The 18,068-nt window shown below is 41.0% G+C and overlaps 1 protein-coding gene across 1 annotated transcript in view; it reads right to left on the reverse strand.

The window, feature by feature from the left end:
- CFAP99 (cilia and flagella associated protein 99) overlaps positions 1–18,068 on the reverse strand; it is an 87,655-nt gene that overhangs the window by 36,908 nt on the left and 32,679 nt on the right. Inside the window, exons 5-9 of the mRNA XM_065405741.1 lie at positions 15,071–15,245; positions 11,598–11,678; positions 7,892–7,966; positions 6,743–6,802; positions 2,667–2,755 (exon numbers count right to left, since the gene is read on the reverse strand). Coding sequence (XP_065261813.1) covers positions 2,667–2,755; positions 6,743–6,802; positions 7,892–7,966; positions 11,598–11,678; positions 15,071–15,245 — 480 coding nt within the window. The remainder of the gene's footprint in view (positions 1–2,666; positions 2,756–6,742; positions 6,803–7,891; positions 7,967–11,597; positions 11,679–15,070; positions 15,246–18,068) is intronic.

The following is an 18,068-nucleotide window of genomic DNA, read 5'->3' on the forward strand; positions in this document are numbered from 1 at the left end:
ACCCTTCAAAAATGGTTAACAGGGCCGGCCTTACGGGTGAGCAACATGGGTGACCACCCAGGGTGCCGTGGTTGGGAGGGGGGGTGGGCACGGTTAAGAGGGTGCCAGCGTCCGGGCCCGGTAAGAGGCAAGTGCCCACCAGCCGGGATCCACTCCCCACTTGTGGGTGGCTTCGTTGGCCTGTGTGGTATCCTGGCTTGGCAGAGGAGGCAGGGCAGGTTGGGCCAGCTCCCAGCCCGGGGAGGGATGGAAGTTGCGGGGGGTGTTGTTGCAACTTGTGGCTGGGGAGGGTCTGCCCTGGGGGTGAGCTGTGGGAGCCCTGGCAGGCCCGGGGAAGTGCCCTGCAGGGCAGGCTGGGCTTGTCCCTGGGGCTGTACCATGCACCGGTTGGCACTGGGCTGGGGGCGAGGACAGCACCAGGGGGAGAGCTGCTTCTGCCCAGTGTCTCCTGTGCTCACTCCAGGCTGCCAGCTCTTGCCAAGGCTCTAGGCGTCAGCTGATCACTGACAAATTCATAGCTGGAAACCAGACCAGCTCACATGTGTGTTAGTATTTTTCAAGATAGGCATTAGACTTACAAGAATGTGTTTAATTTCTATGGAATATTTGTACGTTGCTGCATGAATTAATTTCACTTGTAATGTCCGTATCCCATGCTATAAGGTGATATGTAAGTTTTGCTTTATAACTGTAAAAATGCTTGCTCTGAACCTGTGAACCGAGTCAGAAGAAATGGTCTCCCACCCATCAAGAAGGACTATCAAAACTAAATGGGCCATTGGGGAACCTCATGATACAAACACTTGGTTAATGTCCCTCTCACACACATGAAGGTGCTACATGCAAATAAGCTTGTCCCATCAGCTTGAATTCTGGAAGAAGGAAATAAAGATAGCTGACATGAATATTTTTCTTTTTGCTGTTTGGACTCTCACAGGGCTGGAGCTCTGAAACAGAAGCAGAGATCCTCAGGGTCAACGTGGGTTAGCTCTAAAAGACATACGGTACTGACAGATTACTACAACTCTGTCACCTTTTGGAACCATAGAGTATAATTTATTTGTGTATATGTGTTTGCCTGCTTTAACCTGTAAATAACTCTCTCATTTCTTTTCTTAGTTAATAAGGCCTTAGTTAATTTACCAGAGGATGGGCTACAAGTGTTGTCTTTGGTGTGAGATCTTAGGTACAAATTGACTTGGGGTAAGTGACTGGTTTCTTGGGACAGGGAGCAACCTGAATATTTTGTGATCTTTGGCATATAGCAACCAACTATCACTAAGTCCAGCTTGCCTGGGTGGCAAGATAGGCTGGAATGCCCAAAGGGACTGTCTATGACTACATGGTAATACTGTTATAGTGCTTAATGAGTTCATAGTTTTTACTGGGTTGGTGAAATCTAATTATAGAACATGCCACCTGTTTGAGATCTCTGCTCTACCTTTTTGACAGTGTGCCCAGAGGCTGGCACTCTGGGTCGTGAACCACTCCACACGGCGTGACAGAGGGACACAAAAAAGATCCATGCAGGCATCTCAATGCTATGCAATTCATGCTTTAGCATAGCATAGAAGTTTAATTCTCTATTTTGATGTAAATTATTCTCAACAATAATAGTGATGGAATGCCAAATTTATGTGGAACATAGGTAACCTTAGCCAAGATTCTTAAAGGTATTTAGTTGCCTACTTCCAACTGAAATGATGGGAATTAGATACCTAAATACCTTTGAGGATGTGGGCTCTTGCAACTCAAATGAGTGACATCCCTCATTTTGAAGGGGTCACTCATTTTAGTCACATTTGACAGGTCTGAATTTAATCCTTAGCTTCATTATGTTCACTTCTAAAAGCTTTTGTGGAAGGCTGGATTCTTCTAAAGAGGTTAATAATGTTTTGCACTAAGCCTGCTAACTCAGGTGGATCATTTATAATATTAACCCAAGCTGACAATATTCTAGATTTTGTCTCTGTTGAAATTACTAGTTATAATGTTATTTATTTCTAGTGAAAGAACACAACCTGCACTGTCCATTCACTTTCTCCTCCCTCACCCCCAATGATTAACAGGTGAACTAAAAACCCAGACTAATGACTACTATGTCCTGTATTGTCATGGAAGCAGGTGAGTATTATTATATAAATAGTAACAAGTTTGAGTATAAAACTCTGAGTACAATAGCCCACATTCAGCTCAGATGTAACTCCACGGAAGGTAACAGAGTTACACCAAGAATTATTTGACTTATTTGTTTTCCTTAACAAATATACTGAAAGTACTTGAATGGGTATGAACATAATCTGTTTGTATGTAGAACTATGTACACGCATAGATGTGCATGTGTGTAATTACTTATCCAGTATGATGTACTTATTTGTATATAAAACATGATTATTCATGGCACTTTACAAGTGGGCATTGGCTAGAATGCTCAATTAGAAGTCACATTGTGCTCTACCTACAATAAAACAAAAGTCTTCATTGTCATTCTAATGTAGTCTTTAATTTCAGTCCAATCTGCTCATTATTAATCACGCAAATTTTAATATGCCTTTAACAGATTCATTATATTAGTTTAACTGCAGTTTACTTAGTCTCCCTTAATGTGCTCTCTATATCAAAGGATGTATAAAAAGGAGCTGGAAAATATTATGTACAGAAAGTACCTGTTGAGTTCTTGTTCCATTTTTCGCTGGTAGAGGGCACCTTCTCTTAAGATCGCTGCTGCATTTAATTTAATAGGTACATTGTCAATCTATCAGGAAAAGGAATGCATATACTATATTTAGCAATGTGAATCATAAAATGGACTACAGAAATAATTCAAAGGGTTAAATAAATCAACCCACGGCAATTCAATCACTTTAGATCACCTTCAAGATGAAGTATAAATTTTGCTCAAAGCATTAATCTGACATTCACAATGGATTTGCATGCTCTTCATAAACCACTCAAGCTGTTTAAGCAATCAGCCAGGTCCCTGAAGTGGATTATAAATTTGTAATCACTCTTGGGCCATGTCAAATCATATATAATGTGTTCACTTCCTTTAATTTTTTTAAACTCTTATATACTCATGTACATGGAAACATTCCAATAGAAAAAAAAAGATTCCAGTTGATTTGGACAAAGATACGATTGCCAACTGCTTCCAACAGAAAACATCTTGTGTGTCCACCTCTGGGAGAGTTGAAAGGAAGGAAGATCACACACATATTCCAATAACGTGTAGTACTTTTCATCTGAGGATCTCAAGTGTTTTGCAAACATTAATTTATTAACCATAACATAATTCTAGGAGGCAGTATCATTATATCCATTTTATAGATGGAGAAACTGAAATACAGACTTCATTGACCTTCAAAGTCACAGAGAGAGTTACCGGTATAACTGGGACTACTAGATCCAGGGCTGCTTCAGCATCTCTCTTCAGAGTGAGTATTGCCTTAGGAGCAACTGACAGATAATCTGTAAGGTCTGAGAGAGGCAGTGGAGTAGAGCCACTATGCAGCTTCTTTGCCAGCCAAGGATTCCCCTTACACAAGGGGAATCCTTAGAGGGCCAGATCCAGCTTTACAGCGGCACACAATGGGTCCAATTCTGATCTGACCAGCATACGAGAGGGGCGACGCCTTTGAAATCATTGCAATAGTGTCAGTGTAAAACTGGTGTGAGATCAGAATTGAGCCCACCCCATACAGAAAACAAAAATCAGTGATGACACCAACCAGTTAAATTAAGTCAATTCACAATATGGATATGGAAGCAAATCATATTAAAATGTACTTTAACTACAAGCGAACTGTTTAGGGACTGGCAGAGCAATACATGTGCAGAATCACTCAAGACGTCCTATACTAACCTTCTGCACAATCAACTGAAATACATAAGCAAAACTGAAGTACATGGTTGTTTCATATCTGAGGTTGATAATGTAGGTTGAGCACAACAGTCAAATGTTGTAATCAGGAAATTCAATAAATAGAGGTGAACAGTGTGTTTTTTCTACAGCATGGGACACATTTTAAAAGCCCAGCTGTGAAATGTAGTTACCCATCTATTTCTCAATACAAAAAAGGTGGGTGCCAAAGTTTGGGGGAGGAGACAGCAATGAGAGTCCTTTCTTTCCTTATACTGCTCTTGCCATCTCTACAGATGGATGAGATAATATCTTTTATTGGGCCAACTTCGGTTGGTGAGAGAGACAAGCTTTCGAGCTTACACAGAGCTCTTCTTCAGGGCTGGGAAATGTACTCAAGAGTGCAGAATTCAGAGATCTCCCCCCAGCCTATATTTTTTATGTTGTATTGGTTTTAAATTGGAAACATTCACTAAAATATGTGGAAGTTATTATGCTTTTGGAAACTGCTTGTTTATTCCCCCTTTATGTAGTGTATTCAGTTCCTGTAGATTAGACTGAAAAGTGGCCAATATCCTGGACTGAAACTGAGTATGGGGACAATATTTTACCTAGAAATGTTCCATCTCCAGTTTAATAAATAAAATTATGATTGAATAAAATACGCTCTAAACAGCCAGGATACACAAGGATTCCAAGATTTGTGCAGGTAAGTACAAAAAAAGTATCCAAATAGATTTTTCTATTGCATATATTACCAGTGAATACCTGAATTTCACATTACCCCTTTTCTGTCATGTTATCCCTTCCCCCTTATCAAGTAGGAAGAAGGGGCTGCAAACTTGCGTAATTCTTGTGGAAAAAATCATATTCAGTATTTCCACCTAATGAACACACTATTTTTCACCCCAAACCAATAAATATGTAGAGAACTGGACCTCCTATGAGCACTAGACAGACTGAGCCTGAGTAATGAGCCATTTGTACTGTCTCACTGCTTGCAGTGGAAAGAAAGAATAAAGATTTTGTAACAGCAGTGGTTAATCAGTTTTGTCTGCACAGCAGTTTCAATGTGCCTGACTGAGACTAGAAAATGTGTTTATTGTACAATGGATGTTCTCACAAAAAGGTAAATGAACTATGGTAAATTGCATACTGACCCTAATCTATTTAAATATTATACAATTTGATTATTTTGAGATGGAGTCTGTGACCTGATTTCTAACATATTGTACACACGTTCCTCCTAAATCTTCTCAATTGTCTATTGGGAGATGAAGGATGAATGGGAGTGGGTGTGGGAAGTAGAATTTATTTTAAGACTCAAACAATATGCTTATCTCAGCTATGAAAGTTTTATAGCAGCTCCCTGAAAGCGACCTAACCAACCTTCAAGGCAAATGTGTTTGGATGAGATAAATATGACTACGCCACTGGAAAAGATACAAGCAACTATTAAAAATGTCCCTGATCAATTTAATAAGACACTGGATCCATATTTTTCTTTTATGCAGCTTAACCAATGGGTTTAATTCCCACTAGCCAACACTCTAGCTGATAAGTTTCAATATTTTAGATTGTCTGAGAGGGAAGTGTAACAGACACAGACTTTAACAGAGTCCAAATTACTGTTGGTCCTGTGAGTGTGTTAACCTTGTAAAGGTTTTCTTAAGTATCTTTGCTCTTCAAAGAGAGGAAGGAGTAGGGGTCTTAATGCTATGCAGTACTTTAAAAACAAATTGGACATATCATATGGGACAGCACTTTTAAATAGACTTATTAATGTAATGCCAGTAAGTATAGTGGTAGTATTACTGTTATTGCTGAACACTGTAAGTCATCAGTGTCTGATCTGGTTTACAAATATTTTCCAGAGGCCAGATTTTCAAAGGGGGAAATTGAAATCTAAATGACCTCACAAATAAAATGACTATCCATTTGTGAATAGTTAGCAGATTTGCACATGCAGGTGGTTTGAGGTATTCATAGGTGCATGAACCTATGTTGTATGTGAAACACCACCCTACTGGCCAGCTTCTGAAGTCAGTGGAGTTATTTAAAATTTGTACTGGTGCAACTGGGATCAGAATTTGGCCCTATGTACTGCTAAAACATCAGTATCAAGAATTGTTCAATAAAGGTGAGCAAGCATCTATTTCTTTAGACTATGGGACAAATTTCCCATTTACACTAACAGTGAATCTGATCCTGAGACATTCTCTGTTATTTTGACTCTGTTTTGGTATCATCTTGATGATTATGAAAATGCCAGATTGAAAGTCCTGGGGACTGAAGTCTTTTGTTATCCACAGTACAATCACAGCTCAGGCAGAGGCAATGCAGGCTGCCCAATGCTGTCTTGGGTGTGTCTACACTTCAAGTTTGGGTTGTGATTCTCATTGAGCTAGCAAGCTAAAATAGAGCGTAGCCACAGCAGCACAAGGGGTTAGCCACTCCAAGCCTGAGCTCATCTGAGACCCTAAACACATACTCAAGGCAACTAGCACATCCTGCTACTTGCACTACTGAAGTCTCAGCAAAGAGGCAATCAGTGTTGTGGGTTTTATGATTTAGGTACCTGTTTAATGGAAACTACATAACAGACCAAACTCTTGTCACATCTTACACCAAATAGTCATTACCATGGTGTTTGCTCATTCTTTAGGTCCTGGATGTGAACCAGTGACTTAGAGGTGAAAGGCTCTATTTCCTGGCCTCTGCTAATCCCCTGAACTATCCCATTCCCATGGCCATAGGCCTTGGTGGAATACCCTTGATTACAGAGGAGTTGTATCAATTTGCACCAGTTCCAAATCTGGTCATGACTTTCAGTCTACACTTTTCAAACACTTGTAACATCTATAAATTCTAAATGTTACTCACCTTGCCCTGGATCTTTTGAGCCTGGAACTTCGTTTTATTCTTCATAATGCCTGATATATACTGCAAGTCATCCAAAAAATATTTTCATTTCAGAAATAGTTTTCAAATACTCAGGAAAAATCATCTTATTAAAGATATCAAAATTGTATCTTGAATATTATTCCCTTTGGAGGAGCAGACATGTCACTGAGGACTAGATACTGCAATCAATGCATCCTTAAAGCCTGTTGTGCTCTCCAAACTCATTGAGAGTTCTGCATAACAAATAACTGCAGAACAGGTCCTGAGAAAAATTATTGTTGATTACTATGAAATGTATTTAAATGGCTAAAATACCAAAATAATAAAGTAACATTAATGTTTGCTACAGAAATATTGAATATGGAATACTACCAAAGGCCACTAATATAGTCAGTTCTTAAGATGTGAGTTTTGTGAAGATGAAATGTCCTTTGATATCCTGCTTTATGAGATTATTAACTGTATGTGGAATTCTGACAACGTCAGGGAACTTCATTCTATGCTGCTAGCTACAGATGCTCAAATGAAGGTGCATGGGTAACATGGTGATGGGCATGGTATAAATGATACACAGATATGATACTGCAGTGATCATATTACATGAATGGGCATGATCCTACAGCTGTGAAGCAGGAGTCACCTAATCAAACTGAGAGCTGCTTTCACTCAACTGCTGTGCACCCTTTCAATTTAATGGAAAACTGCTCTGTTGGATGAGAGGAGAACTGCTAGAGTGGCAAGGGAAGTTGCTGGAGCAGTGTTAAAAGTAGGCAGGTAAGAGGGGAGGGTCGGCAGCAGCAGGAGTATTGGGGTGAGGAAAAGGGAGCCAGTGGAGAACCTGCACAGTGAATGAAGCATAGACCAGGATCTGTGCATTATATAAAATAAAAACATCCACATATCAAATTGCAGGGCTTTAATTCTACCTGGGGAATCTGGTGTCAAGGTAGACAGGCTTCGGTTCTTGTAGTTTAGAATGTCACCAGAACCCCTTGATGGACTTATAGCATCATACTTCCTTACTCCAAATACAGAGAGATCCTTTGAGTACTTGGATAAAAAAAGTGATTAATGTGTATAAAAACACAGGATAGTAGTTTTTTTATTTACCAATTTTGTTTAACTTACATCTCTCGGGGCTTTGTTCTCAGGCTTTATCGTTGCACACCTGAACTGGCTAACATTTGCTTCCAGCAGCAGTTCCTAAAATCAAAACAATTTTTATAAATATGGTACATTTGAAATTCTCCATTGAAAAATAAAAAAAACCCACCAGGGTTTAAAAAAAAAAGTGTGGGGTGGAAGGAGTTAGGCTCCAATCAGCTCCCATCTCCCTTTGATTGGCCAATGGGAAATGGAGAGCTCCTGCACCCCCCCACTCCTGCATTTCCTGGCATGTGCTCCCCCTCCTTTTGTGGCGGTCTACTTTACTGTAGTCAGGGGCGTGCACAAAGGGGGGCAAGCAGGGGCACGGGCCGCCCAATAATCATCTCCACCACTGTCCCCTGGCCCCCCGCCCTGGGATTCCCTCTCTCAAGCCCATCCTCCCCCTTTCTGCCAGGGTGGGAGTCGGGCTGAGCGCGGCTGAAGGGATGTGCCTGGGAAAGGTACTGCAGCTAGCACACCTGCTGAGCCCCGTCCCTTCCTGGCTGCAGCATCCAGTAAGTGTTTGGAGCCCGCCTGGGGTGCATAGAAGGGAGATCAGGACAATGGGGGTGGGCCAGGCAGTGGGGCTGGGAACACTGGGGGGGATGGGTGGGGAGCCTAGGGATGCAACGAGGGCCTGGCAGGTTGGGGAGGCAGCAGGGCCCAGGGGCACTGGGTGTGTGGGGGTGGGGACAATGTTTAAAGTGCCCCTCCAAAAGTAGTCACATTTAAATCCCTGTGCATGCCCCTGACTCTGGTCCAGTCAAGGCTCCTGCCCATTAAGACAAATGGGTGGCATTTTTAGAAACCTATTTGGAAAGAATGCACCTACTGTAAAAAAAAAAAATACACCTACTTTACTGCACTATGACCTAGCCCTAGATATGTTTCCCTCACAATCCCTAAGGAGATGTAGCCAAACATTAAAAAATTTAGCTCCATTTCTGTGTGCATGGGCAAGTGCATTAATCGGCTTTCAATGAATGAAGCCAACATGAATTTTCATCCTTGAGGAAAGACTTGTGTTAGGGCCCTGATTCTGCAATAATCTCTCCTGGGTGGACCCCTGCATGGAGCCCCAAAGACTTCGAAGCTCATTGAAGGATTGGAACCTTAGTTGAAAGCCCCATCACTGCATATAACACACATTTACCAGTGTTTGTTTCCACATAGTAAGCAAGATAACTTATTCCTTTTCCTGCATTGGTGGAGTGGGGTAATTGAAGAGAAGCCTAGGCACCAGGGGCTGCTCCAAGAGGCACAAGGGTATGAGTAGCTCCAGCTGAACCCGTTTAAAGGGGACAGCACATATAATGATCCAGCCAGTGCTTGATTTTTCAGTTTGCTAGTCCTTGAGCAATAAAACTTCCTTTGATTGTAAACTGCAGCCCCAGAAGCGAGAGGTGCATGCTGGCTTTTCCACTGGCTCTCTGAGTGCTGACGCTAAGCTGGACAGTAGTTGTACGTGTAGCATTAGCCCTGGCATAAAATGCACAGGGATAGGCTCCTGGTGTTTTCACTCTTTTCTAGAATTGCTCTGATACATCGGTCACGTGTGCAATTCTATGACGGAATAAGTGACATTTCCATATGCATCTTTCTTTTCAGGAGCCACAATTTCAGCTTCATTTAGTGAACAGTCTAAGGAACTGACCTTTGTGAATGCTTTGGATGCCTTTTATGCCATTTCAGAGTGACAAAAATTGCTGCTACAGCAGCTTCACTTTCTGCTGTGGCTTTCCTTTGTGTTGCTTGCATTCATACATCTGCTCCACTGGAGACTGTGGCTGCTAGTTAAGTGATTCTACAGTTATCGCAGACTCTTGACAATCCAGATAATGTGCTTTGTTTCTTTCCCCTTTCAATCTTTCCATATAATGTGTGCTAAGCATGTACATTCTGCACAACGCAGACATAATGAAAGGATACAAAATAAAGTAATACTGCTGGAAAGTGAAGAACTTAAAAAAAACATCAGATGCCCATAACGAGATGGGGCAACAAAAGGGCAAAAGGAAAGCTTGACCCTAACAAAATACGTAGGCAATTCAGCATATACTACATACAGGAACTGAACCAAATGCAGCATGCACAAGGACATGAAGAGAGGCCAGTACAGTCAGTGAAAACTAGAACAAGGCATTGGTGGAATGCAGGTGGGAGAGAACAGATAAAAAGATGTAAAAAAACAGACCTTTTATCAAGCTTCTAAAGCACCTCTATATGGGGATTGCATTGTGGGAGGTATGATGGGAGCAGAGGCGTAGCGAGCACCCTCCGTACCCTCCGACTGAAGGGGGCCCCGCAAGGAAGGGGGCCCCTAAAAGTGGCAAAATAAATACCGCATTCCAGTTTCTGCATTGTAAGGGGCCCCGCCCGGACATATGTTCAGAGGGGGCCACCGTTCGGAGGGGGCCACGTTCTTTGTTGCTACGGCCCTGGATGGGAGAGGGAGCTGCCATGTAATTATTTCCTTCCAAGGAGAAGACAGAAATCTGCCCTAAACCTAATAGGAGCTGACTTATTTAATAGGATTCATTTCAAAATCAGGATCAGTTCAAATAACCACAGCAGATCAAGTGTTAGGGCCCTTTCCAGGCCTTCCCTCCCACTCCCCTCTTAACACACAGCACCTTGAATTCTGCTGCTTTCCTAGTCATGATGATCTCCCACTTTCAGAGCCTGCTCTGGGGAGGAGCTCTCAGGTATGCGCAGCACCAAATACTATAGATGAGTCAGGAGCTACTGAGATTTCTCTGTAACTGGATGATGCTATGAAATTATTTCTCAGTTAGGAAACAGAAATTATGTTAAATTTTTAAAGCCCTTAATGGTTAATAGCACATATTGACTATCCGTGTGTCCTATGTGAGCAAAGGAGCAGCCTCTCCTGGATCTCTGTAGGGTTCCACAGAGCTGGGGAAGTTCCCCAGTGCCCCCCTCCACATGGCCAGAGAGAACAAGCAGGACTTGGAGGAATACCCCAGCCATGCACCCTGACCTCTTATCCCTGGAGTCAGGTGAAGCAGTAGATGCAATGGGGTGTAGGAAAGGCCACTAATACCTCATTATAGTAGGGCAGAACAGAAGCAGTGGGGTGCAAGTTCCTTCGTGTCCTCTCCTTGGGGAGAAGTGGAGAAGCAGTGGGGAATGCCCCTCAAACTACTCAACACAGTAGGAGAGAAACTGTCCCCTCAGTCCCTCTGTGGAGCAGGAGCCAGGCATGGGGGAGGCAAGAGCCTTCACTGGGCTATCTCCAGTCCATAGACTCCTTCACAGCGTCAGTGCAGATGGAGGGGGAAACAGCATGGCACTGGGCACTTATGTAAGAACGAGAATGTAAATGGAGCAATCCTGACTGGCTACATTAGGACAACATCACATGGCTGCTTCCACAAGCACTACCCCTTGTAACTGTACTGCTATTATTTGTGTTGCAACAAACAGTGAGTAGAAGATGGTCTCTGCCCTGAAGACCTTACAATAAAATAGACAAGACAGACAAAGGGTGTGGGAAAGGGATAGAGGAAGCAGCCTTCATTGCTCAAAGACAGGATCTGTGGGCCAGCAGCTGCAGAAGCATTTTTGCATTGGATAGAGCCCTAAAGCTGTGAAAACTGTAACTTACCTCAAAGAACAAACAGATGCAGGAGAGGGAGGATTAAAAATAAAATCATGCTACACGTACCTCTGCTCTTCGGCGATTTCTATACTTGATTTCCTGCAGGTGCTGTTTTTCCTTTGGAGGTTTGTAGGTGCTCTGAGGAACCTATATTAAAAGGCAGAAATTTCTGTAATACAGGGTATGAAAGACCGAATGTTTCAAACAATAAATCTTAGTGTGTGTGTGTGTGTGTGTGGGGGGGGGTATTTATCCCTAATGAAAAACTACAGCAGTTATTTAAAAAGTAGTGATTTCTTTTCTATTAGTGCCATAAAATGAATGGTAAAGTTTTAGGGGTTGAATGCATAAAAGGGATAAATATCCACCAACCATCGCTATTTGGCTGGGGCTGTCCAGGCCTTGTCAACCCTGTCCCAGGTGCTGTCAGCCAAAGGAGCTGTTAACTCAGTTTTTTAAAGAAAGTCCATCTTTGCCAGGCGAAAGCCAAAGGAGAAAGAAATTCTATGCTTACAAAGTGAAAAGGGGAAGATCAACCTGAAGTTGCCTGAGGGAGAATCAGGCCAGCTGACCTCTCCTACATACTTCTTGCTCCACTATACTTCTAGATAGGGTTTGCCAGTTGTGGGTATAGAATTGCTTGGGGGTGGAGGATTGAGAGGGTCCTCACAGCAGCATTCACAGGTTACAGAGGCACTCAGGTCTTGGAATGTGGGACAGTAAAACATCCAGGAAAGGGTTAAGGTCTACCTGTCTGACACATGACCCAGCAAAGGATATAAGGAAAGGGCATGTCTGGCATGGGTTGAGACTGGGCCATGTCCCCTCTCTGCTCTGGCCAGAATTGCTGACGAAATGCATGAAGGCAGAGAGGAGCAGCATGATGTAGCCTTCTAATGGGTTATGCAATAGGTGTGCTCCTGGAGGCACAATCTCTCCTAAAGCTCCCCTAGTGGTTGTGTAACTCTGTACTGCCTGCAACACAGACCAGTGCCTTAAAGGCACAGTGTGGCCCTAAATATTAAGAGACAACTGGACAAATGATTTGTAAGATATCAACTGAATTTTATTTAACCACTCAAAACTATACAAACAAGAAGTAATGTTTTATATCGGATGGAAATGAGGCAATTTCACAGTGCCCGGAGAAGATAAACTAGGAGCGGGGGAGCAAGAGGGGAAGGGAATACAAACTATACCTAGCGAGTAAACACTTCTCAGCTTTGGCAGTGACCATTCTTGTATTTCCTTAAAAATTATTGTTGTGAGATGGACAAGGATAGGAGTAATTTTATGTGTATTGTATGAAGAGTTTCTATTTTGACACCTAGCAAGATTATAGAGTTTAAATATTACATTATCAATATATTACCAAATAAAACCTTGTATGTTAGCCAAGTGGGTTTGTTAATTTTGTTATTATTTTTAAGAAAAAACAGAGACACAGTTAAAGGGACAAGGTCAAGGAAACATATAAAGAGTGGGCTAAATATGGCCCTGGTCCTAACATGTACAACTCCAATGGAATTACAAGAACTTTTATCTGGGCTGAATGGGGCCTAATGCATTTCAATGTGTACATTTTAATTCTAGACAAAACTAAAATAATGCTGTGTAATAATTTCATCACAAATGGTATTAATATTAGAGGAATGGATTAGATTACACTATAAATCATGGCTGGGATTTTCAAAGAAGCCTAGGGGATTTAGGTGTCTAAATACCATTGCATGTTAATGGGAGTTGAGCACCTAGTTCCCTTCTGTTCCTCTTAAAATCCCAACCTAAACCACTAGTCTTTCTTTGAAGAAAGCCGTGTCTGCAAATGGCTTGGGGTATGTAAATGAGGAGGGAGACAAGAAATTATAAACCTTTGGCTATGAGGTCACTATTTTATTGGCAGCAGTATACAGAGCGAAGCAAGAAGAGGCCTATTTCTGCCTGGGCCACCCTTTAATGCACAGCCACCCACCACATACTAGCCAATTCCACATACAAGCCAATTCCCATCTTCCTAGCCCACACCCTGCAATCTGGGCTGGCTGTGAGGGACCAAGCAAATTTGCTGCAACTTCAAAAGAAATATCATGGTCTCAACCTAGGTTTTAAGAGGACGCTAGTCCATATCAGCAAACTAATAGACAATTCAACATGATTTTCACTCTCTGTTTTGGAGGGCTCCAGGATCTGAACTAGTGGTGGTGACAATGGGGTTACAGGTTAGAATCAAAGCTCATTTGCAGAGTTATGTCCAGAAGTTAGCACTGTGTCTGCTCATACTGTGACAATGATGTTAGACTCTCCCTTTCATGAGCACTTAAACAAATATGGCAGACTTGATCTGAATTTAAATAAAATCCAATATAATCCTTGTACCACAAATGAACTTCAATACATATGTGTGAGTTAATGCAAAGTTACTCTCAGGGAGTATAAATATGACAATAACATGATTCATTCCTACACTGAGTAAGTGATTAAAAAAATGCAATTTTTCAGAACCTGGTATTTGGTTGTTTCAATGTGAAATCCCATTAATTCTACAATGTGCTACCATGAAATTGCACTATTACCCAAAGATGCAAAATGATTTTTGTAAGCATTCAACATTTGTATTATTAAGAACCTAATGTGCTAATAAAAGGTTATAGATAATGCCCAGAACTATAGCCCTAAACTCAATTGCCTATTAAACTAAATTTAAACAACCATGGAGTCTTTATTCAGTGAATCATAGCAACCTTAGCCCAAATCCTGTTTACTTTAACCAAAAACCCCTACTGAAGTCCATTGTGTCACTCCAGAATTACACCAGTGTGACTGAAATTAGAATATTACCCAATGTGACTGCTTAAGTTAGAAAGACAGAGTTAGGCCTTCAAGAGAACTTCTACACTCATTAACATGTGAGCAATACATATTAAATGCTAACCATTAACATTAAGGTACACCACAAACCCACATAACAGGCAATGAAATTCCATCCTCAAATCTGCAAATCTAGGGTTGGTTATGCCTACATTGAAATTGCTGGGAGCTTTGCCATTTACTTTGATGGGGAGCAGGATCAAACCAATATATTTTTATAAAAGTTACAGTTTGAGGGTTTATTTCCATATGCACCTGTAGATCTCCAAAGCAGAATAATCTACACATTAAATGGGCTGGCAGCAACCTGTTAGGTTACACATTCAAGGGGCAAGGAATAAACTGTTGCTTCACTGGGATTTTTCTATCTTCCAAACAATTGTAGGAGCCACCTTTTTGCTATCTTCTCCTTCCCTTGCTATAGAAGAGTATCTATGATATGCTTAGAAAATACCAATTACATCGATTAAAGACATTATGAATTATTTTCTACAAATTTAGCCTTCAACTCAGATCACCAAAGTGTTTCCTGTTATTCCATCAGTGTTGGTAGCTTTTCTTCAATTATTTTAGATTCAAATAACTTCAAGGAAGAGACTGTTAACCATATAGTATGGTTGAGTACAAAACACATACAACTTAACATTGTCCAAAGAATAAAAACCACTCACAGGTTGATGCTTCTCCTGTAACGGTATTGGCTCAGGTATTGGTATGGCTCGTGGCTTAGGGGTGGTCAAATCAAATTCCTTTGGCTTTGTGACCGTCGAAGTCTTTACAGTGGTAACACGATTAGCTAATTTGTCAGCAAGTTGCTTGATCAGTTGTTCTATTTTTGGCTGCCATCTTTTAAAAAATAAATTTAAATCTTATTTTCATTTTTTCTTATACAAATTCATAATAATGCAGTATCTGAGATTGGCAATGATGCAAATTTGATAATACTTTGGCTCTTCTGTTTATACCAATTGATCAATTGATTTGTACCAATGATTAGTGGCACAAACTGTGGCACTCAAAAATGTTACTTCACTTCTTGAACAAAAGTTAGTCTATTTCTAATAAAACTGTTTATCTGAGGAGAAACAACGGTAATTTATGCTGACTAAACATGCACATTGCAAGTTCATTTTATAACAGTGTCAGACAGCAAGCCGGAGAGGTAGTTATTATAAACAAAGTAGGTACAGATGAAAGGAACAAAGACAGAAAATGGTCTAAGTAATATTGTTCAAATTATTTGACAGAGAGCGAGTGTATCACTAGCAAAATCTCATTTAATCAAAAATTGGAAGGACATAAATAATTTGCTTGAGCAAATGAATCCCTCAAACAAAAAGTGAAGCTGGTGGGACATCCAACATGGTTTGGGTTTTTTGTTTTGCATTATTTTTGTGTATATCAGAATTAAAACATTCAAAGCTTAAAGCCAAATTCTGTTCTCAATTACACTGCTGCAAGCCCCACCAAAGTCAATGGGGAATACATGAATGTAATTTGGTCCTTAATACTTAAATAAGACACATTACTATCCCATACATAATCACTCAGGTCTTGAATATTGAAGGTTTGAGAGTCTCATCAGTCACAATGCAATGAAAGAGCAACATCTTTTAACTGAGACCTTGCCTTCTTGATATCACAAATTCTTCAGAAGCCAATACTTTTCTGTGATCTTCACCTCTTTCTCTCTGGTTTTAGAGCCCCTTTGTCATAAGAGCACATAGGCTTCTGATGTGTCTACAGCCACTCACATCATCAAAAGAAAAGGTGGGAGTAAATGAATAACTGAGATTTTCATATCAGAGAGGGGTAGTGTAATGAGGTTCCCTTATGATGTAGTTCAGCTCTCTCACTGAGAATGTAAAAGGAGCTTCAGAATCTCCTGAGGTCCCTTCCAACCCATATATTCTATGAATCTTAGTTTGTACAATAATTCTGATGTAATGCCAATGGGTAACTTCTGGGAGTCAGGTTAGATCCGCAAAAGGTCTTAGGCACCTAAATGCAACATTTAAGCACCACCTTGATCCTCAAACCCCCACTCATCTGAACATAAGAACATAACATAAGAACATAAGAACGGCCGTACCGGGTCAGACCAAAGGTCCATCTAGCCCAGTATCCTGTCTACCGACAGTGGCCAATGCCAGGTGCCCCAGAGGGAGTGAACCTAACAGGTAATGATCAAGTGATCTCTCTCCTGCCATCCATCTCCATCCTCTGACAAACAGAGGCTAGGGACACCATTCCTTACCCATCCTGGCTAATAGCCGTTAATGGACTTGTTGGAGAATAACAGAGTTTTTATTTTTTGTTTGGGTACAGCAAGTTAGATACTTTTTTTTAATTATTAATTGCATAGAGGGAGAGAGCTAAACAGGTTTTTTAACAGGTAAACAATTACAGCAAGCATTTATACCTTTTGTTACAGACAATAATGAGCAACAGCTGCATTTTGTTTATACATAGGTTATTTTGATACTTTAACCACCATGAATTTATCCAGTTCTCTTTTAAACGCTGTTATAGTCCTAGCCTTCACAACTTCCTCAGGTAAGGAGTTCCACAAGTTGACTGTGCGCTGCGTGAAGAAGAACTTCCTTGTATTTGTTTTAAACCTGCTGCCTATTAATTTCATTTGGTGACCCCTAGTTCTTGTATTATGGGAATAAGTAAATAACTTTTCCTTATCCACTTTCTCCACATCACTCATGATTTTATATACCTCTATCATGTCCCCCCTTAGTCTCCTCTTTTCCAAGCTGAAGAGTCCTAGCCTCTTTAATCTCTCTTCATATGGGACCTGTTCCAAACCCCTAATCATTTTAGTTGCCCTTTTCTGAACCTTTTCTAGTGCCAGTATATCTTTTTTGAGATGAGGAGACCACATCTGTACGCAGTATTCGAGATGTGGGCGTACCATCGATTTATATAAGGGCAATAATATATTCTCAGTCTTATTCTCTATCCCCTTTTTAATGATCCCTAACATCCTGTTTGCTTTTTTGACCGCCTCTGCACATTGCGTGGACATCTTCAGAGAACTATCCACGATGACGCCAAGATCTTTTTCCTGACTCGTTGTAGCTAAATTAGCCCCCATCATGTTGTATGTATAGTTGGGGTTATTTTTTCCAATGTGCATTACTTTACATTTATCCACATTAAATTTCATTTGCCATTTTGTTGCCCAATCACTTAGTTTTGTGAGATCTTTTTGACGTTCGTCACAGTCTGCTTTGGTCTTAACTATCTTGAGCAGTTTAGAATCATCTGCAAACTTTGCCACCTCACTGTTTACCCCTTTCTCCAGATCATTTATAAATAAGTTGAATAGGATTGGTCCGAGGACTGACCCTTGTGGAACACCATTAGTTACCCCTCTCCATTCTGAGAATTTACCATTAATTCCTACCCTTTGTTCCCGGTCTTTTAACCAGTTCTCAATCCATGAAGGGACCTTCCCTTTTATCCCATGACAGCTTAATTTACGTAAGAGCCTTTGGTGAGGAACCTTGTCAAAGGCTTTCTGGAAATCTAAGTACACTATGTCCACTGGATCCCCCTTGTCCACATGTTTGTTGACCCCTTCAAAGAACTCTAATAGATTAGTAAGACACGATTTCCCTTAACAGAAACCATGTTGACTATTGCTCAATAGTTTAT

Source organism: Emys orbicularis, chromosome 5 (assembly GCF_028017835.1).
Source record: "Emys orbicularis isolate rEmyOrb1 chromosome 5, rEmyOrb1.hap1, whole genome shotgun sequence".
Lineage (NCBI taxonomy): Eukaryota > Metazoa > Chordata > Testudines > Emydidae > Emys > Emys orbicularis.